Source organism: Artemia franciscana, chromosome 1 (genome assembly GCF_032884065.1).
Source record: "Artemia franciscana chromosome 1, ASM3288406v1, whole genome shotgun sequence".
In the NCBI taxonomy this organism is placed as follows: Eukaryota; Metazoa; Arthropoda; class Branchiopoda; order Anostraca; family Artemiidae; genus Artemia; species Artemia franciscana.
Window position 1 is genome coordinate 26839054 of NC_088863.1, and position 23571 is coordinate 26862624.

Consider the following 23571-nt stretch of genomic DNA (forward strand, 5'->3'; position numbering starts at 1 on the left):
GGGGACAACTTACTCCCCCAAAGTCCCCGTGGGAGAGGCTGCAAGTTACAGACTTTGACCAAAGTTTACACATTGTAATGGTTATTGGGAAGTGTACAGATACTTTCAGGGGGATTTTTTGGTTGGGGGAGGGGTTGAGGGGAGGGGGTTATGCGGGGGGAACTTTCCATTGAGGAATTTGTCACTGGGGAAGAGAATTTCCACGAAAGGGGCGCAGGATTTTTTAAGCATTTTTTTTAAAGAGCAATAAAAACTTAAATATGAAAAAGATTTCTTCAACTGAAAGTAAGAAGCAGCATCAAAACTTAAAACGAGCAGAAATTATTACGCATATGAGAGGTTCACCTCCTCCTAATACCCCGCTTTTTACTCTAAAGTAATTTTATTCAGTTCAACTATTTATTCTACGGCCTTTGTGATTCAGGGGTCATTCTTAGGGAATTGGGGCAAAATTTAAAGTTAGTGTAAAGAGCGAGTTATTGACGAGGGGGCGAACCCCCTCACATACGTAATAAAAACATACGGATTTAAAAGTTCCTTACATATGTTAATTTGTAAGTTACATATATTTTTACTAATAAAAACGTTCGTAAAGTTAAAAGTTCTGGTTACCTTTTTAAGTAACCGAAAAATTGGAGGGTAACTAGGCCTACTACCCCGCTCCTTTTTTTCTCAAAATCGTCCGATCAAAGTATGAGAAAGCCATTTAACCAAAAAATTAATTAATATGCAAATTTCGTTTTAACTATTCATGCGCGGAGAGCCAAAATCAAAACAAGCATTAATTCAAACACGTTCAGAAATTAAATTAAAAAAACCAAGTTTTTTAAACTGAAAGTAAGGAGCGACATTAAAACTTAAAACGAACAGAAACTACACCGTATATGAAAGGGGCTATTCCCTCCTCAACACCCCGCTCTTTACGCTAAAGTTTTTTTACTGTTTTAAAAAGTCGAGCTGAGAGAAACAGTAAAACTTTAGCGTAAAAGGAGAGGCGTTGAGGAGGAAACAGCCCCTTTCATATACGGAGTAACTTCTGTTCGTTTTAAGTTTTAATGTCGCCCCTTACTTTCAGTTAAAAAAAAAAAATTCATTTAATAACGCCATAAAGTTGAGGTGTATTTTCTCGGTGCTTCATAAACACCTTTTCTCTTAGATGCTCAGAACTAGACTCATAACTTTAAACTTTAGACCATCAATTGCGACAAAACCAATACAGGCAGATAAAGCAAAGGACATTGCTAAATTGTCTGAAGTATACAAAATCAAAAATGAAGAAGCTAAACAAATACGGTTAAAAGATATGCAACAGCGAGTATCAAAACGTGACAAAAATGAAAATGAAGAGCAAAGACACGGGCTGTTAGAAGATAAACGAAAACGAGAATTAGAACGTGTCAAAAATGAAGAGCAATGACACATGCAGTGAGAAGACATGCGACACCGAGCAAGTGATCCTCGAACTGGGAAACGGAAATCTTCCTAAAAATCTTTTTAATGAAATTGAATTACCAGAAGAGAAAATTTCCATTGGCAATTTAATTGCAGAAGTTTCAGAAGAATGTTTGTCTAAACAATTGATATTACAAAACAAATGTTATACATCCAGTCTTGTCCGGCTTAGAGGTTATCGACTGGTATTTTAGCAGACATTGATATTCGTTGAAGGGTGCTGAAGTTGGGGTAGCATGCATCTTGGTTCTTCCATTCATTACTGTCACTCCTAAGGAATGACTCCTTGAGACTTTCTCTAATATCTTAGGATTTAAGTCTTAAGCTTGAAGCCTTATTTAGAGACGTTTTTTCGATCACTTGATATCTTGGGATTTTTATAATATCATGGGCAGCGCAATAGCGCTGCCTAAGTAAAGAGTGATGTGGACACAATGTATTAATTTTTTTTTTTTTTTTGGTTTTAGACCAGGGAACTTCGTACTGAAGGAGTTGTCGTAGACACTTCAAAAAGGGTTCATTCGATTGGAAATTGAAAGGGGTAGTCCTCTTTTTAATAGTCGAAAGTGATTGGAGGGCAACTAACACCCCTACCAAGCCCACCATTTCCCCAAACACATACTATCAAACTTTTGGGATAGCCATCTTGTTCAACGCAGTTGAAAGGTCTGGAAATTATGTCTTTGAGGAAGACAAACCCCCCCCCACACAACCCTCAGGGAAAAGGTTGTAAGTTATGCCCTGGGGGCACATAATGTTTATAGAGAAAATACGTTTGAAATATTTTCAATTTTCTTACTTTCATAAGTAAAAAATTGTCAAAACCTTAAGGAAGAAATGTCAGTATATGTCAATTAAACTCACAATCCACGGTCATTTGTTTGTTTGTTTTTTCAATAAAGCGCAATTTGTGTTCTGGTCTTAAAAGGGTATAGGGTTTATCAGTCTTACTCATGTTATTTTTTGCTCGTTTTAAGTTTGACTCGGCTATTTATTGTAATTTCTATTCGTTTTGAATTTCATTCATTCATTGGCAGTGGTTTGCGGTAGTTTTACGCTTGGAAGATTATTTGACTTTGTTTTTGCTCATTCTTGGATTAATGGAGCTCTTTACTTTTCTTTAAAAAAACTTGTCTTGTGCAAAAAGTTTTTCTTAAATTAATGTATATAAATATCACATGTTCCTGTTGCTACAGCAAGAAGCACCAAAAATGTATCGATTCGAAACAGATCGTTATTTTTAATATCAAAAGCACTTTGACCCTATTTTTATAAGCCAGTACCACTCAATTAGTAAGATCAACTTAAAAAAACAAAACAAATTTTTTAAACTGAAAGTAAGGAGCAAAATGAAAACTTAAAACGATCAGAAATTAGTATGCATATGAGGAGGGCTGTCCCTTCTTCAATACTTCACTCTTTACGCTAGTGTTTGACTTTTTGTCCAGAATCTTTAGGAAAGACTACTTAAACACAAGGGCCGTTGCTTTTGAATGAGAAGTATTTCTAAAGAGCTTGAAGAATTCAGCGTAAAGGGCGAGGATTGAAGAAGGAACAGCGTCCCCCTTCATACACAGAAGTTTTAATGTTGCTCCTTATTTTCAGTTGCAAAAACTTTTTTTAATTTATTTTCTGATTGTTTTTCAAATAATACTAGCTCCCCATACTCCCGTTTCATGAAAAATTCCTCCATGAAAAATTACTACCACGCAAAATACCCCCTCCCCTGAGCAATTCTCATCGGATAATTCTGCTGATTTCCCCTTGGACAATTTCTTGCAGACGATTCAGCCTGAAAAATTCTCCATAAAAAAGACTTTAATTTTTGATCGTTTTTCAAATCATGCCGGAAATCCCCCTCCCGTGAAAAATTTTCCCAGAACCCCCCCCCCCCCTCATTGGAAAGTGGCTCTCACGTAAAATTTTCCCATGAGAAATTTCTCTCGCAAAAATCCCCCATTCCCCCACCCAACGGAAAAATCTTCTGGACAATTCCAAGCCTGCTAAAAATTTCCTTTGGAATATCTCCATATGTAAAATCGAGTCGGCAAAGAGAGAGTAAGACACATAAAAAGAATTTCGAATAAGAATTCTGAGAAATTCCCCAGTGTTAAATTTTCCCTGGAAATTCTTCCCTGCAACCCCCCTTTCTACGGAAAATTATCCCCGTGGAAAGTCCTAAGATTTTCAAAGTAGAAATAATAATTTCAGCACAGTGACCAACTTCGACCCGAAGTTTCGTACAATTTTGACATCAAGTCAGCCCTAACAATTCAGCCCTTAGAATTACTAACTGACCATATTTATAGCATCAAAATGCTTTCGGGAAAGTAATAGTCAAAGAATAGCATAAAGAGCAGGTGGGGTTAGAGAAGCAGCAGCAGTCCTCATGTATAGGATAGTTACTTCTTGTTTGAACTTTTAACATTGTCATTTTCTAACATATGAAAAAATTTGCTCTTAATCGTTTGATTGTTATTTGAAAAAAAAGTATCTTGCTTCCAAAAACACAAAATACAACAAGACTCGCAGAGCCAAAAACACCAATTTTTGCCCAAAATCCATAATTTTTTTTTCTGGTTTTACTGATATTTCTGTAGTCTTGGCTCCTTGATGTTTGCTTGAAGCAGGGCTTACACACTTTCACACTCTTTTTCCTAGATGAAGCAAATGGAAATAATTCGTATTTCTTTTGCCCCTTCCCTCTTTCCAAGTATCGGAAAATGGACGATATTGCAACTGAGCGATGTTCATCTTGCAGTCTAACATTAAGTCGACTAAGCTTACTTTCAATTTTAAATGGAAAACAAAGATCGCAAATCTGCTAATCATTCTGTAGTAATTCATAATTATGATTTTCACATCTCAAAATGGTAATTTCGTCAAGTAATTCCAAAGACTGAAAAGCTTTTGATTTTCTTTGAAGAACGTAAATGAGTACATTCACTCCCTATCTCTTTGAGAAATGCGATGAAAAAATAATGACGCTTAAAATGACGTGGATAAACACAATATGGCAAGTGTCGGAAATAAGCAGCTAGTGTCACCTACGAAGTTGCCCTTTTATTGTTTTAAAAGAACTCTCTCGTTCCGAGAAATTTGAAAAGTTATACCTTAGGGATTCATTTCTTCTTATTCCCCTTCTTCACAAAGCAAATAATATTTATTATATATCTCAGAAACATGTACCTATGTTCAATATTGAAACATGCCGATAGTTCCACAAATTTTGGTGCTCACTCACGATGTTCGCCCAAGGGTCGGCATAAACTCTAGCCCTGTATCACACTCTGACACTTCAGATACTTATTTTTTGCATTTAGAACTAATGCGTTGTTTAAGTGATTAAATAAAAAAAAACAAGTTTTTTAACTGAAAGTAAGGAGCGACATTAAAACTTAAAACGAACAGAAATTACTTCGTATATGAAAGGGGCTGCTTCCTCATCAACGCCCCGCTCTTTACGCTATAGTTTGACTCTTTCTCTCAAGTCTTCTTCTTAAAACAGTAAAAAACTTTAGCCTAAAGAGCCGGGCGTTGATGAGGAAGCAGCCTCTTTCATATACGAAGTAATTTCTGTTCGTTTTAAGTTTTAATGTCGCTCCTTACTTTCAGTTAAAAGAAATTGTTTTTTTTTTATTTAATTTCTGAAAGTTTTTGAAAAGTGCATGTTTTGATTTTGGCTCTCCGCAGAGGAATAATTAAAACGAAATTTGCATTTTTTTTTTTTTTTTTTTTGGCTAAATGGCTTTCTCATAATTTCGATCGAATGATTTTGAGAAAAAAAGAGCGGGGGAGGAAGCCTAGTTGCCCTCCGATTTTTTGGTTAATTAAAAAGGCAACTAGAACTTTTAATTTTTTACGAATATTTTTATTAGTAAAAGATTTACGTATCTTATAAATTAGCTTACGTAAAGAACTTTTGTATTCTCATATTTTTATTACATATATGAGGGGGTTCGCCCCCTTGTCAGATCCTCGCTCTTTACACTAAAGCTTAAATTTTGTCCCAAGTCATTAAGAATGACCCCAGAATCACAAAAGCCGTAGAATAAATAGTTGAAATTCCTAAAAATGCTTTAGCGTAAAGAGCGAGGTATTAGGAGGAGGTGAGCGCCTCATATGGGTAATAATTTCTGTTTGTTTTAAGTTTTAATGCTGTCCCTTACTTCCAGCTGAAAGAACTTTTTCATATTTATTTTTTCATTCTTTTTTTAAATAATGCTAGTAAATCCTGCGCTCCCATCATGGAGATTTCCTTCCCCCATGACAAATTATCGATGGAAAGTTCCCCCAGCATATCCCCCTCTTCTCAACCCCTCCCCCCAACCAAAAAAATTCTCCTGAAAACACCTGTACACTTCCCAATAACCATTACTATATGTAAGCACAGGTCAAAGTTTGTAACTTGTTGCCCCTCCCACGGGGACTGTGGGGGAGTAAGCCGTCCCCAAAGACATAGTTATAAAGTTTTTCGACTACGCTGAATAAAATGGCTATCTCAGAATTTTGATCCGTTGACTTTGGTAAAATAATTAGCGTGGGAGGGGGCCTAGGCGCCCTCCAATTTTTTGGTCACTTAAAAAGGGCACTAGAACTTTTCATTTCCGTTAGAATGAGCCCTCTTGCAACATTCTAGAACAACTGGGTCGGTACGATCACCCCTGGGGTAAAAAAAAAACAACAAAAAACAACAAAAAAACAAATAAACACGCATCCGTGATCAGCCTTCTGTCAAAAAATTAAATTCCACATTTTTGTAGATAGGAGCTTGAAACTTCTACAGTAGGGTTTTCTAATGCGCTGAATCTGATGGTGTGATTTTCGTTAAAATTCTATGACTTCTAGGGGGCGTTTCCCCCTATTTTCTAAAATAAAGCAAATTTTCTCAGGCTCGTAACTTTTGATGGGTATGACTAAACTTGATGAAACTTATATATTTAAAATCAGTATGAAAATGCGATTCTTTTGATGTAGGTATTGGTATCAAAATTCCATTTTTTAGAGTTTTGTTTACTATTGAGCCGGGTCGCTCCTTACTACAGTTCGTTACCACGAACTGTTTGATATCGTTTACAGTGCCTGAAAATTTATCTCCGATTGCTTCAAACAGGTAAAATGCTAGCTTTAATTTAAAAGCAAGACCAAAGTCAGGAGCAAAACATGTCAAACTATTCTTATTAGTTCTTTCATCTTATCGGTAAACACATATAATTCGCCAAGGGAATTTCTTTTTGATCCATCTTAGCGTACCAACTTGAGAATTTAGTTTTGATATTGAACGAACAGAAAATTTGTTTCCAAGGGGATGGGGCAAGTGGTTAAATGTATATCGAAGAGATCAAAAGTGGTTCCTTATTTTGGCCCAATATGTAATTATGATGAGTATGATCAAATTAATCTTTATTTTTTAGGAGTCGAACGAATTGAGGAAACGAACTTTTCGAGGGGGGGGGGTTGAAAAGGAGAAATGGTGGATATTATATTAGTGATAATACTTTCGATGGGGATTGAAAAGTTGGGAGGCTGAGGTAAGGTGCATAGAAATCACTTTGGTACTTGTTAATAAACGAAACACACTCAAGAATTACGGCTAGGTTAGATCTCAGAAAATCGGTTTCATAGCAACAAAGACAGGTGACGGATGATAAAATTCATTGGACTTGTATAATTTGGGCTATATATTTGCACATTAGGAGGGGGGATAGGTTAGGGGCACTGTGAAGATGCTTTAACCCGCCGCCTCACCCCTAATGCGCAGATATTTAGCCCAAATTATATTATTATATAAAGTAAAGGTTAAATGAAGGTTATATTTTATTAGTTAACCTAATTAAAACCTGCTTGGGTGTGATTCGTTTAATTAACAAGTAATACCACTTTCATCAATCTATTTATTTAACTTTCAATTATGGGTTCGTTTATGTTTTGAAATTTACATTGCAGTGAATTATTATATTAACCATGGACCATAAAGGCTTTTAGTGCTAATAAATAGCATGTCATATCATTCATGAACAGAAGCAGGAGAATATTTAGAAAAAAAAATCAATTTTAATAAAACTCACTTAGATCCATTCTTCAACTAGAAGCGTATGAAATGTTTAGCAACTTCACCTAGTCCTTTAATCCAAAATTGTTTACTGCCCCATATTCTAAAACATACTAGGCTATATGCAGCTCAGGGTTACAAGCTGGATACATCCGGTCTAACTTTTTAACTGAAGTTGTTTTTCTTTTTCGTTTTTTAACTGTCCAATTGAATTTATCATTTAACCAAAATCATGCTCTTTAACTAGATGGAAAGTCTAGACAGTCTTGCTTCGTCTCCAGTTGAAGGATTTGGGGTATCTTAAGAGTATCTCTCTCTGGTTACTTCTTCGACAGATAGCAACATCTCGCTGAAATTTTTTTAATTAGCTTGTAACAACAATTTAGAACCTCAGCATCGTCCTATTTGGTTTTACTAACACTTTCAGAACAAAGTCAAAACAAATTAGCTACAGGAAAGATTCAAGAAACTATATTTAAAAAAAACTTTTCCAATGTCAGTAAAGAGCGATTTGAAAATTGAAAACAAACGAAAATTACCCTCTACATGAGCAGCTGCTGCCACCTTAATTCCTCACTATACAAACTAAAGTTTAATTAATATTTTACTGAAAGAATTTTGGAGTGAAACAAATATACCCTCTTCAGGTGGTGATTTGGTGATATCAAGTATTTTGTTTAGCATTGGCTATCAAAACAATTGAACTGAAGATTATTGTATTGTTCAAAGTAAATTCAATCAAACGAGGCATACGATTCTTGAAGCATTGTTATCAAAAAGTAAAACTTTATCACAGAGAGTGGAGGATTGAGGGAATGACACTCCCTTCATATGTGGAAAAATGTTCTGTTGACTTCACTCTTTACTTTCATTTACAAAAACTTGACTCTAGTTTAATGTATCCCCTTTTGCGTTCGTTTTTAATGGCATATTTGCCTTTTGCTTAAAAAACAGTTTGGTTTTTAGAAATAATATTATTTTTTTAGATTTTAGAATTTTTTTTTTCATTTTTTTCTTTTAACGCTGAAGCCTCCTTTTTTATGCAGGCAAAATATTCGTGTTGGTTATTTCAGTTCTTTTTTCTCATACTGGCCATAGACCCGTTGGTCTTCTCTAGATTTATTCCTTTGTTTTAAAAACTACTGTTTCAAAAAACTTCCATCTGTATGTTTTGTGTCACAAATTGGACACAAGGCCACTCAAAATCCCTGTCCTCCAACCTTCAGCTCTTTAGCAGAAATGCATGTTTGTTGCATCTTGTATATTGCATCGAATCATGCAAGGAATTTCAATTTCAGAAAAGAAAAAAAATTAAATCCAAGCTGCATACTAATTCGATATACAAACAGACTTAGGTACTGACTTGGAGAAAAAGCAACCATAGTCCAACCCGAGTAATTCTGGTGATGCGGTACAAAAATGGGCTAATTTCTGGTTTGGTATATAAATAATTTTTAGTTGCGATTAGATAATACTCATCCTGATTCGAGGCAAGAATTACCTTAGCCAAGACTTTTAGGAAATTGTATTTTTAATTAATCACTGCATAGACGGCCGATCACAATCGTTCTTTTTGAATAGACTGCATTTCAAACAATTCGTGGGAACGAACTGTAAGTAAGGAGTGATGTGGCTCAATAGTAACCGAAACTGCAAGAAACAGAGTCTTGGTAACAATGGATACATTAAAAGAATCGAAATTTGATGCTTATTCAGAATATATCAAATTCATGAAGATTAATATTACCTATAAAATTTAGGCTACGAGCGTCAGAAAATTTCCCCAATTTTTTAAAAAGGAGAGAAACACCTTCAAAACATCAAGTGATCTTAATGAAAATCCCGCCATCAGATTCAACATGTCAGAGAACCTTACTATAGAGGTTTCAAGTTCCTACATACAAAAACGTGGAATTTTGCATTTTTTTGCCACAAACAAGATTGTTTTTTCCTTGGGGTGATCGTATCAAACCTTTTATTTTAGAAGGTCGGGAGAGGGCTCATTTGATTGGAAATAAAAGTTCTATTGCCCTTTAACCGTTATTCCGCGGCTAATTTTAGTTTGAATAATATTTAAGTTAAACAAAGGAAAGTTTACAATAAGTATATTACCCAAATCATAAAATTCTATCGCAGCCACATAAAACATCTACACGCATAAGGAGACTAAGGCATGTTAAATTAAAGTTATGCCTGGAGAACCCAATTTTTTTGGTTTTCTTTTTAGGCATGAAACACCCTATTTAAGGATTACACCCTTTCTCAAGGAAAACTGAATGAAGATCCAATTAATGAAAGTCATTTGATAACCAAATCAAGAGGTACCTTTGATGACGACGAAAGAAACGACGATTAAAACAAACGAAAGGAAAAAATCAAGGCAGGAACATATGCAGGTGTTTTCTTTCGGGGGGGGGGGCAAATTTAGCTTAATAATTGAATAAGAACTGCTCAGAAAATTGGGGAAATATTTACCTTACAAGAAATTCAAAAAGTAAAATATATAATTAGACAATGTTACAAACCTTCAATGGTTGAAACATTAACTGCTTGTTCTTTTTTGCAGAGGACCAGCTGTTATCTTTCTTCTCCATCACGGTTCCACCAATATCTGAATGGAGCAAGAATCACAGTTAACAACAACAGAAGACTGTAAGTCTGAATCGTCAATTAGACCCAACTGAAAAAGACCCCCACAGCGACAACTATAGTAAAACAGCCTTAATTCTCTTTCCTCAAATTCTGAAAGTGAAATTTTGTCCAAAAAAGAGTCTGCAGTGATTTTCAGAAATCTTCTAGAGTCATAAGCCGCACGTAAACTAGGATCTGATAAAGCAGTGTAGGCTTTGGAGATCCGTTGGAACTGGTCAGAATTGATGGATGAGTTTTTGTCAGGATGAAAAGTTTGGGCAAGGCGGTAATAGGCGGCTCTAATCAATTTCACATCAGCTTTAGGTTCAACACCCAATACTTCATAGTAGTCAGGCTCCTCCTCATTCAGCATTGATTCAAACTACAAAAGAAGTTACAATTGAAGTTGCATTCAAACCTAAATTCCACACATTTCGAGATTTAAATTCATTCATAGACTTAAAAAAGTTAGACTTAAAAGAGATTCTACGTTTTCAGTCAACCATTTAAGGAGAGCATATTCCTTGGAAATTGAAAGTAATATATACTGATTCTACATAATACTTCTTACTGTCTTAAGATATTGACTTAAAAACAATACACCTTACAAGCATTCTACTTTAAAAAGCCAAAATAAACACAAATTTCTTTGGTTTTATAAAAAAAAAAGATTTGGTTCTTTTAAAAAAAAAAAAGTGTAATTACTTCTTTACCTCTTTTACACAAATACAGAAAATAGGGCTACAAGACAAAATTTCAGTAATCTTATTTGTTTATCTACTTTTCTGAGTTAGCTATTTAAATATAAAGGGCCTTGTTCAGAAAAACAAAGCAAAAGTTAACGTACTTGATGTCATATTTATGAATACATTCAAAAAGCATACATATGTCATATTTGCCTCAGTAGTGGTTGTATCATTTTCAGTGTCTATTATGCAGGCAAAATTACACAAGAAACAAATGATTGACAAGAAAAATCATATGATCAACGTCATATTTACGATTACATTTCAAGAGAGTAAATTATGCAGTCCCCCCCCCCCAAGAGTGAACGTATCGTTTTTATGTGTTCCAACAAGACTAACTCTAATCATCTCTTCGATTTAGGGGAGCTACTGTCTGATAATACTTCAGTTAGTTCTTTCTTTAGAACTAACAATTTGAATAATATCTTCAATCAACAGTAGACTGTATTAGCAACGTATATGTAGATTGTCTTAGCTAATTCAGTCATTAGTAGACCCCCAGTTGATGTGCTTCTTCCTATCTTGAAAAGTGGCTTAGTTTGGTAAACCAAACTTTTCAGGAATGGATCCAGGGCCAAAATTCCCCTGGAAAGTTGTTGTGAAGCTACTATCTCTACCCTTCCCTTATCTTTAGGTCTTAGAAGTTATATTATTTCAGCAGGATTTTTAGCCATACCAAAGCTTTTAATACCCAAATTTAACAAATAGATTTTAAAATATTTAAATCCTTATAGATCAGTATTAAGCAAAATTATGAGACTCAAAATACTTTCCTTACATCTCCTTTAATCTCTATTGTTATTTAAACATCTACTACTGAATGTTTCACTTTTACACCATTAACATTGTAAACGCCAATCAAAGGTCAGTGCCCTTGGGATAGTTACCAGACGCCCTGCTTTTGGAAGACATGTCCTCCCTATTTTATAAAAATTTACATTTGTCCAGGTTTTTGTGTTTAACTAATACAAAAATCTTGCACAGCCATGATTCTTCAACAAAACACTAAAAAGTATAAAAAATATGCATTTTTCCAATAATATGTAAAAGATTTTTTTACATTAGAACAGGACTTTTTGTTGTGAGACATATAGAAATGGTGTTAGTCCTCCTAACTGAAAGAACGTTAGACCTACATTACTCTAATGCTCACTAAAATCAAATGTAACTAGTATGTATACTGTTACTAATAAAGTTAACTTCTGTTCATCCCACTTTAATTATAGTGACTTCCTAATTACATTACCTAACTTTTGCTGTTCTTATAATTTATTACTAAGTATTATGGAACAGGAGAAATATTTAGAGGTTGGCCTTTTCTGGAGGAAACATGCTAAACAAATAGAAGTTGCACCCTTAAAGTCTTTATTTTATGCTGTTTCTGAAGATCATGGTTGCTTTTCTGACAATGAACCTCCCCCCCCCCCTGATAGTCCTGATCACAGCAGAGATATATCACTGACGTTTGATTAAGAGCTTAGCTAATCCCTGCACTGATTTTCGGACTGGTTACTGCGGCTTGATTAGCAGTGAAAATGGATAAAAATAATATCGTTTGGAATGCGGTATTGAACTTTGTGTCGATGTCAATGCTCGCTGGCATAAAAAACCAGCTGATTGTAAGCCGTGCAGTGGAATTCTTTAGTAGAGATGACATTCTAAGTGCAAAAGAACTGTTGCTGTTAAAATCTGGTTTACCAGACCCCTTATGCAAATCTCTGAAAGATGATGAAAATGTTTTGGATATAGCCAAAATGTTTGTCAAGTCAGCAAAGGGAAATCGTGCCTTGCCTACCTTCGTTATATTTGAACCAACAGAAGTCCGGGCTTGTATGGAGGAGATAAATGCTTTTATAACTACTAGAGTAAACGACATGTGTCGTTGTTTTGACGGCTTTATGGAAGGTGTTAACAAAGGGGAGTTCCACGTTTCTACCCATGCCAGCCCCTCTGGTGAACCTTACGCTCCGCAAAAGTTGTCATACTCCGTCGTTGTAAAAATCCCTCCATCCTTGAAAACACCACTGGAACAAAAGAACTTTACCAAATCTGCATGTGGCGAAGCTCTAGACACCACTAAAGTTGAACTAAGGCCTGGAAGGAACGGTTGGCGCATGACTGTAGCTCACAAGGCTACGGCGGAAAAAATAGCACTAGCGATCAAAAATAAAAATTCAGAGTCCGATGCCAAAGTAAAAACCCCTTTGTACATAGGACTGATTAAAGGGATTCCTGAGCCCCTTGACGCACAGGTCATTAAAAGCCTAGTTTCTGGATGTGAGAAAGCCGAACAATGTGGAAAACCACGCGCATTCAAGCTGTATTTTCCAAGTCATGAATCCCTCGATACTGCCACAAAACTATCAATGAAAGCGGGGTTTGAAAGTTTCAGGATTCAAGAATTCGTCTTTCTTATGAAACGTTGCTACAATTGCCATGAATCTGGCCACATAGCAACCCAGAGTAAAACGCCCAAACGCCCAAAATGAATGAATTTTATATTGACAAACGTTTCGTCTCCTGGAATATGAATGGTAGTCTTAGTACCAAAATTACCGTGCTTGAACAGCTCTGCCTCACTGAAGAAACTATTTGTCTCCAAGAAAACTTTCTGTCTAATGACAGTAGAATATATTCGATGTCTTCCCTCACACATGGTCCATTTTGTACCAGCGAAAAAACCTAAGTAACGAGGGCGCCCCTCAGGTGGACTTGCTACGCTAATAAGTGGGCATATCAACTCCGAATTGTTCGCTAGTTCCTACCATTTCTTAGCAATTAGAGTTGGTGAGACTGTTGTAATAAATGTGTACCCGCCCATCGACTACAGAGACGATTACTCCGAAATGAAGTTTGCTCTACCCTGCAAAGAGCTGGGAAAATGTATGAATAAAATTAGTGCTTCTGATCTCTATTGGATTTTATTGGGGGACTTTAATTGTGATATATATAAAAGTGATAGCTCACGTTCAGCTCTTCTGCTTAGTCTGATTCCAAATGAAAGTGCTTTTGCACCAAAATCAGATGACTTCATGTACATTCACCCTACCGGATCAGTGTCTAACCTTGATCATGTCCTTGTATCTAGTAGTATTCTTAGTAGCTCATTAACAGTAGATGTGTTCCGTGAATTTTTTGTTTCTGACCTTTTATCTCTATCGTTCCGAATCAGTGCCTCATTTTATCGAATGCGCGCGAATCGACCTCCAAAATGGAGAACCATCATTGAATGGAGTAAAGCCGATTTGGCTCAGTATCGGTATTGTCTTGATATACTTTCGAAGATAAAAATACATTTTGACTTGCTCCAAACATCAGTACCTATTCCCACATCTGAAGTTCGTCTAAAACTAAATATGTACTCGTCACTTATTCCACATGCGCTACTACAAGCGCAATCACAATCTGTCCCTCAATCCAGAGTCCGTGTTGGGTCACAAGTTAAGAGCTGGTCTGGGAACCCATCCCTTGCTGAAGCCTGCCAGAAGGCCAAATTTTGGCTAAGCATATGGATAGAATGAAGGAGACCCAAGAACAGCATAGTACACCAAATACGGATTTCCACAAAGCACCATTTAACCAAAGAAATGCAAAAACATAGAGCCGCTATTCGTTGTGATTCTTCAGAAAAGATCATGAGTAATCCGACGCTTCTGTGGAAAACTTCAGAAAAGATCATGAGTAATCCGACGCTTCTGTGGAAAAGTTTAACCTGCAACCAGAGTGACAGGAACGCTCCTTCAGCTCTTATCTCTGCTGAGGCTTGGCAACAGCATATTTTGAAAGAATTTTTAGAACCTGATTCAAAAGTAAAATATCCTCTTAAATGTGATCTTAACCGGATACTGTCAAAAAAGGCTGCACCCACGTTTATTGTTTCATTGTCTGACATTAGGAAATCCGCAGAAGAAATTAAGAAACCTTTTTCGAGAGGTACAGATAATATTTGTGCTAAACACATTCTTCTTGGAAGTCCCCTACTATTTTGCCACCTTGAACTCATGTTCCAAATGGTGTTCACAACTGGAATAGTTCCAACTTAGTTCTCTTCTGGTCATCTTACTCCTGTTCTAAAAAAGAATAAATTGCTGAATGAGCGTTCTTCATATCAGCCCACTACAGTTGCTACTACTTTCTGCAAGATTTTTGAAACACTTGTAATGCCAGAATTTACAGATAAATACTACATGCCACCATATCAGTTTGGCTTCCAGAGGGGTCTAGGGTGTGTCAACGCGCTTACTGCACTATCGTCAATACTTATAGATGTTGATAAGTTTGGTGATTCGCTCGTCCTAGGGAGTTATGATGTAGTCGTGCTTTCAACTCTCTAATTCACGCGAAAATTCTCCTTGTACTATATAAACATGGAGTTGACATGTCTGCTATTTGTGCTTTGTATGATATGTATAACCATCTTGCTGTTGTAATCAGGCTACCTGATGGGACCATAACACGTTTCGTTATTCCAGTCCGTCGAGGCGAGTAAGTATTGAACTTACTTCTCCAGTTGCCTTCAAAAACTATATCCTGAACGCCCAATCCAGTACCGTTCCTTTGTGTATTTTAAAATGGATCGATGTGTTGCTTATTGCTTCTGCAGAGGATATTTTTAACCCCAGTCGAACAGTACAGTCGTTCGAAAGAATCTTTGCTATTTTAAGTAAAGAATATACTAAGATTAACCTTACATTCAATACACATAAATCGGACGTGGTTCTGTTCAACTGGGGTGAAACTCGAGCAGGATTTACTGTTAATCTCGTCGGTACGGCAGTTTACCGAAAATCACAAATGAAAAATTTAGGGCTTCCTATCGGTGACACTCTTAAAGCAACTAGAAGCCTCTTGGTCCTTCAATCCCAGCGTCGAACAGCAACTGCATACAGAAGCTTGGTAGCAAACAAACGTCGACTGAACCGCGAACTGCTAGCTAAACTTTACAATGCTTCTGCACTCCCGAATTTCCTATACTTTGCACCTTTTTCGCGTACGTTTATGATAACTGAGATGAAGGGGCTTTGGCGAATCTATTTCCGGTACGCCAAATACCTGCTTGCCCTTCCACCATGGTCAAGCAACTCCTGGGTCATTAAAAGATACGGCATCATAGGCCCAAATGCTTCTATCAGAAAAAGCACAGAAGCTTATAATAGAAGAATTGGTTGGCACCCATGGAGCGCTATTTTGATACAATGAATGTTTTGCTGTTGCTTTTGTATGTTTTAATTGTTTTTAAGTAAGATGAAGTGTCATTTAGTCTTTTAGGTCATTTTCTTTTTCCTTTTTTCCTTTATACACATTGTACTCTGTTTTTCATGTGTATTATAATGGGTTATAAACAAATTCAATTCAATATAGACAGTGCCATCATCCCTTACCTCAACCATTAGACAAACCCGGATCAGGATGCAGCTCGTCAGCAGAACTATAAACTAAGAGGAACATAAGCAGCATTAGATATTTTCATGGGTAGGCACATGCATAGTATCAGTATCCACATCCTGGAGAACAATAAAAGAAATAAGATGAATCGAGCATCTAGGAGATAAGGAAAAATGCAATACATTAAAGAGATAGAAAAGAAATGGGGAAATTATTGGTCTGGTTGTAACAATGCAAAAGGTAAAAATAACATTGGTTTGAGACTGGTGAGAAAACAAAGAATGAACTTATAAGAATAATCAAAGTAAAGATAAGTTTCATTTGAACAATGCCATGACATAATGACATTTGATTAGGAAGTTTGGCCCTCTGTATTGATTAAATAGGAAAAAACAAGTTTTTTCAACTGGAAGTAAGGAGCAACATTAAAACAACGGAAGTAAGAAATTATTATGTATATGAGGAGGGTTCCCCTTTCTCAATACCTTATTCTTCACACTAGAGTTTTTTAGTAATTTAAAAAAAAGTTTCATATTGTTCTAACTAAATAAACCTGGTGTTTCAGGAGTTGCTCTTAAAAAATGGGACAAAATTCGAGCTTTAACGTAAAGAGCAATGTGTTGAGGAGGGAGAAACTCCTCTCATATACGTAATAATTTCTGTTCGTTTTAAGCTTTGATGTTGCTCCTTACTTTCAGTTGAAAAAAAAACTTGTTTTAACATTTAATTTCTGGTCGTTTTTTAAATAATGCCAGGGAATTTGAACCCACCTCCATGGAAAAATCCCTCCTTCCCATAGATATATTCTCTAGACAATTCAATCCTGTTGAAAATTTACCCCTGGCAATTACCCTTAACATCTCCACGTGTAAAATTGAGTCAGCAAAGAGAAAGAAAGACATAATAAGAATTTTGTACATGAATTCTGGCAAATTCCCCCAGCATAAATTTTCCCTGAAAAATTCTCCCAATTGGAAACTTCCAGCCCGGTGGAATATTTCTCCTGTGGAAAATCCGTCCAACCGAAAAAGCTCATTAAGGAGGTAATCAAATACTAGTTTAAAAAATTGCCTATTTGCTGAAAAAGATCAAATATTTGATTCTACTAAAATTAAAATAGTTACTTGCTAGTTTATTTTCCTTGATTGGGATTTCTGTTGATTTCACGGTTTTTACATTTCACTTTGTAATATGCATTTGTAGTGTGTGCAAAAAATATCAAATAAACTGTTCAAGAGGGAAGTCCTTGTAGCCAACTTGCCAGTTCGGGTCTGTGCACCAAGCCAAATTCGACCGATTACTCACAGTTCCCATCAAGAATTTCTGTTACGTTTCAGGAATATGAAGCACAGTTTTCTTAGAAAGCAAAGCTAATCATGCAAAGACAGCTAAAACGAAAACTGAATGTAAAGAATAAAAAAAAAACTCAATAATAACAACAAGCATTACTTTATATTCTTCTTATAATAGAAATACATTTTTTTTATGTCTGTCAATTTTCTAAAAACTTACTAAGAATTTCACAACAAAAAGTTCATAACAGACATTTGATATTTTCTCTGATAAGACTATTCCACCAGTTATTAGAAGAAAGACAAAGGTCCAACATCAAATTTTGAGGGACATTTTTATGACCCAAAAAATTAATATAAAGGAGAAAAATTCAAGGGAATATTTTTCCTTACTAAGAAGAAAATAGTTTTGACACTCCATGGCAAAAAATCTAACAGCTTGATGTAACAAATTGTAATTAAGGAGTGACTCAGCTCAATAGTAACCAAAACTCTAAAAAATGGAATTTCGATATTTTGATATCAAAGAATCAGCTTATTATGCTAATTCTAAATATGAAACATTGATCAAGTTTAGTGTTGCCAAACAAAAGTTACAAGCCAGAAAAAAATTGCCTGATTTTCAACTAGGGGAAAATCCACCCTAAAATTCTAGAATCTTAATGAAAATCTCAGCATCATATTCAGCATACCAGAGAACCCGGCAGTAGAAGTTTCCAGCTCCTACACACAAAAACGAGGAATTTCACTATTTTTATAAGAAGAAACATAACAAATGCTTGTTTTTTTTCTTGGGGGGTGAAATCACCAAAATAATGGTCCTAGAACATCAGAAGAAGGTGCATTTGAATGGAAATTAAAAGGTCTAGCACCCCTTTTAAGTGGCCCAAAAGATTGAAGGGCAACTGGCCCCCTTCCCACGCCCCATTTTCCCCAAAGTTATTTGATCAGAATTTTGAGATAGTCATTTTGTTCAGTATAGTTGAAATATCAAATAATTATGTCTTGGGGGTAAAATGACCCCCACAGTCCAGTAAGAAATTTGCCCACTATTTATGCACAGTATTTGTTATTGGGAAGTATATAGACATTGTTCAGGGAGGTATTTTGTGCTTGGGGTGGATTTCCATAGGGAGAATCTTCTTCGGGGAGGGAAATATCCAGGAGGCGAATTTTCTAGAACAGAATTCCTATGCGAAATTTTTTTTCGTTGTTTTACATTCTCTTTTCCAACTAATTTTCCATGTAGAGATGTTCCAGGGCAATTATCTGGGGGACTATTTTCCATGTGTTTTGATTTCCAGGAAAAAAATTCCACATACTTCCAGACAAAATTCAATCACTTCCAGAGTGATTGAGAAACCAATTAGAAATTAAAGTATTTTTGAAATGAAAGTATGCTAAAGAAAATTTGTTCAGGATGAACTGTCAGCAATAAATTTTACATGTGGGGGGGGGGGCATTTTCAGCAAGAATGGGAACTTTCTGGAGAGAAATTGACAGGGGGGGGCACTTTATGGTGGATGAAATTTCCATGGAGGAGTTTACTGAGAGGGGGAGGGTATATTTCATGGAGGGTGAGCCAGATTTACCAGCATTATTTGAAAAACAAGCAAAAATTAAACAAAAAAAAACAGTTTTATTAAACTGAAAGTCAGGAGCATATTAAAACTCAAAACAACTAGAAATTATTCCATATATGAAGGGTCAACCCCTTCTCAATACCTTGCTGTTTAGGCTAGAGCTGTTAGCACTTTTATAAAAGATTCCTATTCTAATTAAATGGCTGCTATGGTTAATTAGTCATTCTAAAAAAAATTGGGAATGGCAGTCAAACTTTAGTGTAAAGAGCAAGGTATTGAGGAGAAGGCAACCCTTCATCTACATAATAATTTCTATTCGTTCTCATTTTTAATGTTGCTCCTTACTTTCTACTAAAAAAACAGAATTCCACACATCTGAGCTAAAACTATTAGGTTCCCCCTTTGTGGTAAAATATTTTGTGGCAGATTTCAAAAGATCCTGCCACTTTGTGGATTGCTCTCAAACTATTAACAAAATCCAAGCTCTTTCCCTGTTCCAGTATTGATCCAAAAGTTAGCACTGGAAAGTTCCAAATTTGCTAAAATTTAATTCAAACTACCATTTTAGAAATCCTGGATCTGCCACTCAGTCAATTCATAAGTCATATATTTGAGATGGGACAGTAGCAGCAAACCACCTTGCTGGCCAGATTTCCTGATTCCCAAACACCCTTTCTTTCTACTTCCAAAGCCATAAATGATACAGGTTTTAACCATTTTTCAAAGTTGTTGAACTGAGAAATATGCAATGGATTGCTTAAGCAAAGAAAATGGGAGGAGCTTTAAATGCACCAACACTCTAGGTGATGGATATTTTTTAGGATGACTGTACTGTCTAAATAACTCTACTGCGGTCCTAATATAACCTGCCAAAAAAATATGTTTCTTTGTTATTGGAATCTTGTGAATGATGTCACTCTTCTTTGTTAAAATAGGTTTTGAGTTTATAGCTCTGATGAAATTTAATTTCACCAGAAAGAGAACTATATAATTGTGAATATAAAATTATTTGAACTGATTTCAAATTTCACTGGAGAGAGAACACTACAATTGTTCATATGAATTTATTTGAGCTAATTTTGCACTATTGTGCAGGAATTTCAGTTTTAGAATAGAATTTATTAGCTAGAATAGCACACAAGCTAGCATAAGCACGTCAGAACAATTATAATGATAAAATAAATGTTGAGGGATAAACATAGTTACAAAGTTAAATCAATTATTAAAATGCAAAACAAAATAGGGAACAAAAGAGTTTTTGTACCTCATGGTCAACATTTGGGGACACAATTCAAGTTGGGTATTTGGAGCTCTACAAGAATTAAGTCTTGTATTAGGAAGGATTGGGGATTTTCTTTGAAGGGGGGAAGAAGACGTCAATGATAGTCAGAACTAAGGCACTTGTGCCCAAAGTTCATGGTAAGGAAGTGACGTCATGATTCCAATGTAATGAGTTCAGGTCTAGCCAAACCTTCATCATAAGTAGTATAGGACATCCCCAGTATAATTTTGCTCTTTTTTGAATGCTTTCAATTTTAGAACATTGGTATTTGGTCAACCCAGGGTGCCAGACAGGGCAAGCATATTCAAGACAAGGTCTTATATAAGAACAATAAATTATTTTAAGGTTCTGGATTGATATGGAGAACTGTTTGAGAAGGAAGAAAGATTTAAGGAGAAAACCACCTGTTTTAAATACATGAAAAGAGTGAGATTTCCATTTAAGGTCATTGTCCAAGTGCACACCAAGCAGCTTTTAAGCAACTCCATAGCACAACACATCATGTCAGTGAACAATTTTGCAATTTCATTTTGGAATGGAAGTGTACCCACAGAGACCACAGTGGTAACATGAGCTGTATTCAGTGGTGCCAAAGTATGGGGAGTAAAGAAGTATTTTGTGCAGTTCCATGCATAGGCATACTTTGAAGTGGCAGCATTCAGAGCATTAAACTAATCATCACTACAAGCAAGACAACTTTCTCAGGTCCATGTCATGCAAGTATTGCATTGAAGGCATTTAAAGTTTTCAGAAAGTTACTCAAGGCACAATACATATCTGTCAGAGATTTGAACCACTATCTCTTGCATGTCTTTCAGGCCTTATGGAATTGTTATTGCTAGTTGGTTTAGAAGAAACCTTAGTTATTACTAATATGAAGACACTTACAATAACATTGTACCAGAAAAATCATGGTAGACAGAATCTGTGGGAAGTACATATACTCAAATCCCATGTCCCCCATAGTTTGAGGGTTATATCCAGCTGGTAGTAATAGAGCTCTTGTTGTTTGGTATTGCTCTCTTCTGCACAGGCTATCTCCAAGAATAGAAGATAAAATGGCTTGATATACTTAATCAGTGCCTTGGCAAAAAAAGGGCAACTGGTTACACTTAACAAAGAAAAACAATTCATCTACTTTGGGATGATCTTGATACTTTGGATATGGTCTTGATATTTTCAATATGATCCCAATATTTTGATATGATCCTGATATGTTCAATATTATATCAGTGCTTTCAATTCAATATGTATACATTGATATGATATTAATATCTTTGATATGATCTTAATACTTTTGGTGTGATTTCAATACTCCTTTGGGAATTCAAAGAAATAATCACTAGGCTTCAAATTCTAAATATAAAGGATGTAACACTATGGTTATCCCTATAAAATAATACTTAGGGTACCACAAAATTGATGAAAACACACAAAAAATAAGGAGAAATGGATTTATCTTGCAGTGTAAGGGCTAATATCCTTGGTTCAAATTTATGTATCCACATGGGTTTGTTAACAAAATCAACTATATTTGCAGGTAAAACTATTATAACACTTTGAGAGAGCATAAAAAAGGCAGGTATTGGCAATTTATCTAATCAAGCTATCATTTGATGTCAAAGGTATATGTGTACAAATCAAACTTAAAATATCTTTTAAGAATGATGAAATGGCAAGGCCATTGAACAGAACTGTATAAGTTAAGAAAGGTGCCACTGCCCCACCTTGTTATTTCAATAATTATGTCCTTAAAGCTCAAGGCCAGTGTCAGGTGTCTAGCATTCATTCTGATCTCAGTAATTCTTTATATGTTGAACTGAATATCTAATTTAGTTCTGCAAAAATACAACAGAAAGATTGAAATCTGGTCTCAAATTTAATGCTGAAAAATCTGATGTAGTCTTTGATGAAATTGTACCTGAAAATTCAAAGATCTGCCTGGGTGATGAAATTGTTTATCCTGGCATTCTCATTAGAAATACAATTTCTAACACTTGTAATTTCTTATCAGACCAAATCAAATGCTGCATATCAGCTTCATATGCTTTCATAGTGTCTGCTTAGCTTTGCTTTAATTGCTGTTATCAGTCAACACTATACAATATTGTTGCTTTCCCCCATATCCTCTAAAGTGCACCCTTTTGGAAGACTCTTACACATGCTAACAAATTGGAAATCTGATCTAGTTTCTTCTGTTTTGCAAAATAACTATACTGAAACAAGCAATTTAGACATGGAGTTCAAAACTCATCAATAGTTTTCATATAGGAGATCCTACTGTAGCTTTTACTAAACTTAAAGAAAACACAACCAAAAGATTCCCAACCATACTTAGAAACAAATTCCTGGTACACTAGCTACCCTGTCATAGCTCTTCTTCCTCACTTTTGTCACAAGTGCCTGTGTTCTTCTCTATTTTTGTATTTGCTTTCTTTTCTTTATTAAATTGTTGTCTGTCCTGGAAAGTATAGTACTCTTCTGCTTTTCTTGTAGAGTTCTGTCATTTTACTTTTGTATGTAGATGGGTTTTCAACAAATAGCCTATTAACAACTATCTAATTTAGTTCTGCAAAAATACAACAGAAAGATTGAAATCTAGTCTCAAATTTAATGCTGAAAAATCTGATGTAGTCTTTGATGAAATTGTACCTGAAAATTCAAAGATCTGCCTGGGTGATGAAATTGTTTATCCTGGCATTCTCATTAGAAATACAATTTCTAACACTTGTAATTTCTTATCAGACCAAATCAAATGCTGCATATCAGCTTCATATGCTTTCATAGTCTCTGCTCAGCTTTGCTTTAATTGCTGTGATCAGTCAACGCTATACAATATTGTTGCTTTCCCCCATATCCTCTAAAGTGCACCCGTTTGGAAGACTCTTACACATGCTAACAAATTGGAAATCTGATCTAGTTTCTTCTGTTTTGCAAAATAACTATACTGAAACAAGCAATTTAGACATGGAGTTCAAAACTCATCAATAGTCTTCATATAGGAGATCCTACTGTAGCTTTTACTAAACTTAAAGAAAACACAACCAACAGATTCCCAACCATGCTTAGAAACAAATTCCTGGTACACTAGCTACCCTGTCATAGCTCTTCTTCCTCACTTTTGTTACAAGTGCCTGTGTTCTTCTCT

The 23571-nt window shown here is 35.5% G+C and overlaps 2 protein-coding genes across 8 annotated transcripts in view; both read right to left on the reverse strand.

The window, feature by feature from the left end:
- Positions 1-23571, reverse strand: part of LOC136027628 (uncharacterized) — a 53943-nt gene that overhangs the window by 28963 nt on the left and 1409 nt on the right. For 4 of the 7 annotated variants that reach the window (XM_065705067.1, XM_065705062.1, XM_065705052.1 and 1 more), the window contains exon 2: positions 10030-10517. The exons of 1 other annotated variant lie outside the window; for it this stretch is intronic. In XM_065705067.1, the coding sequence (XP_065561139.1) occupies positions 10030-10098 (69 nt within the window). In that variant the 5' untranslated portion in view covers positions 10099-10517. Of the gene's footprint in view, positions 1-10029; positions 10518-17390; positions 17527-21311; positions 21454-23571 lie in introns of those variants that run through there. 2 more of the 7 variants (XM_065705071.1, XM_065705078.1) reach the window with 2 other exon arrangements.
- LOC136026756 (uncharacterized) lies at positions 10098-10508 on the reverse strand. The gene has a single exon (XM_065703491.1). It carries the CDS (start codon positions 10506-10508, stop codon positions 10098-10100), a length of 411 nt encoding a protein of 136 aa, XP_065559563.1.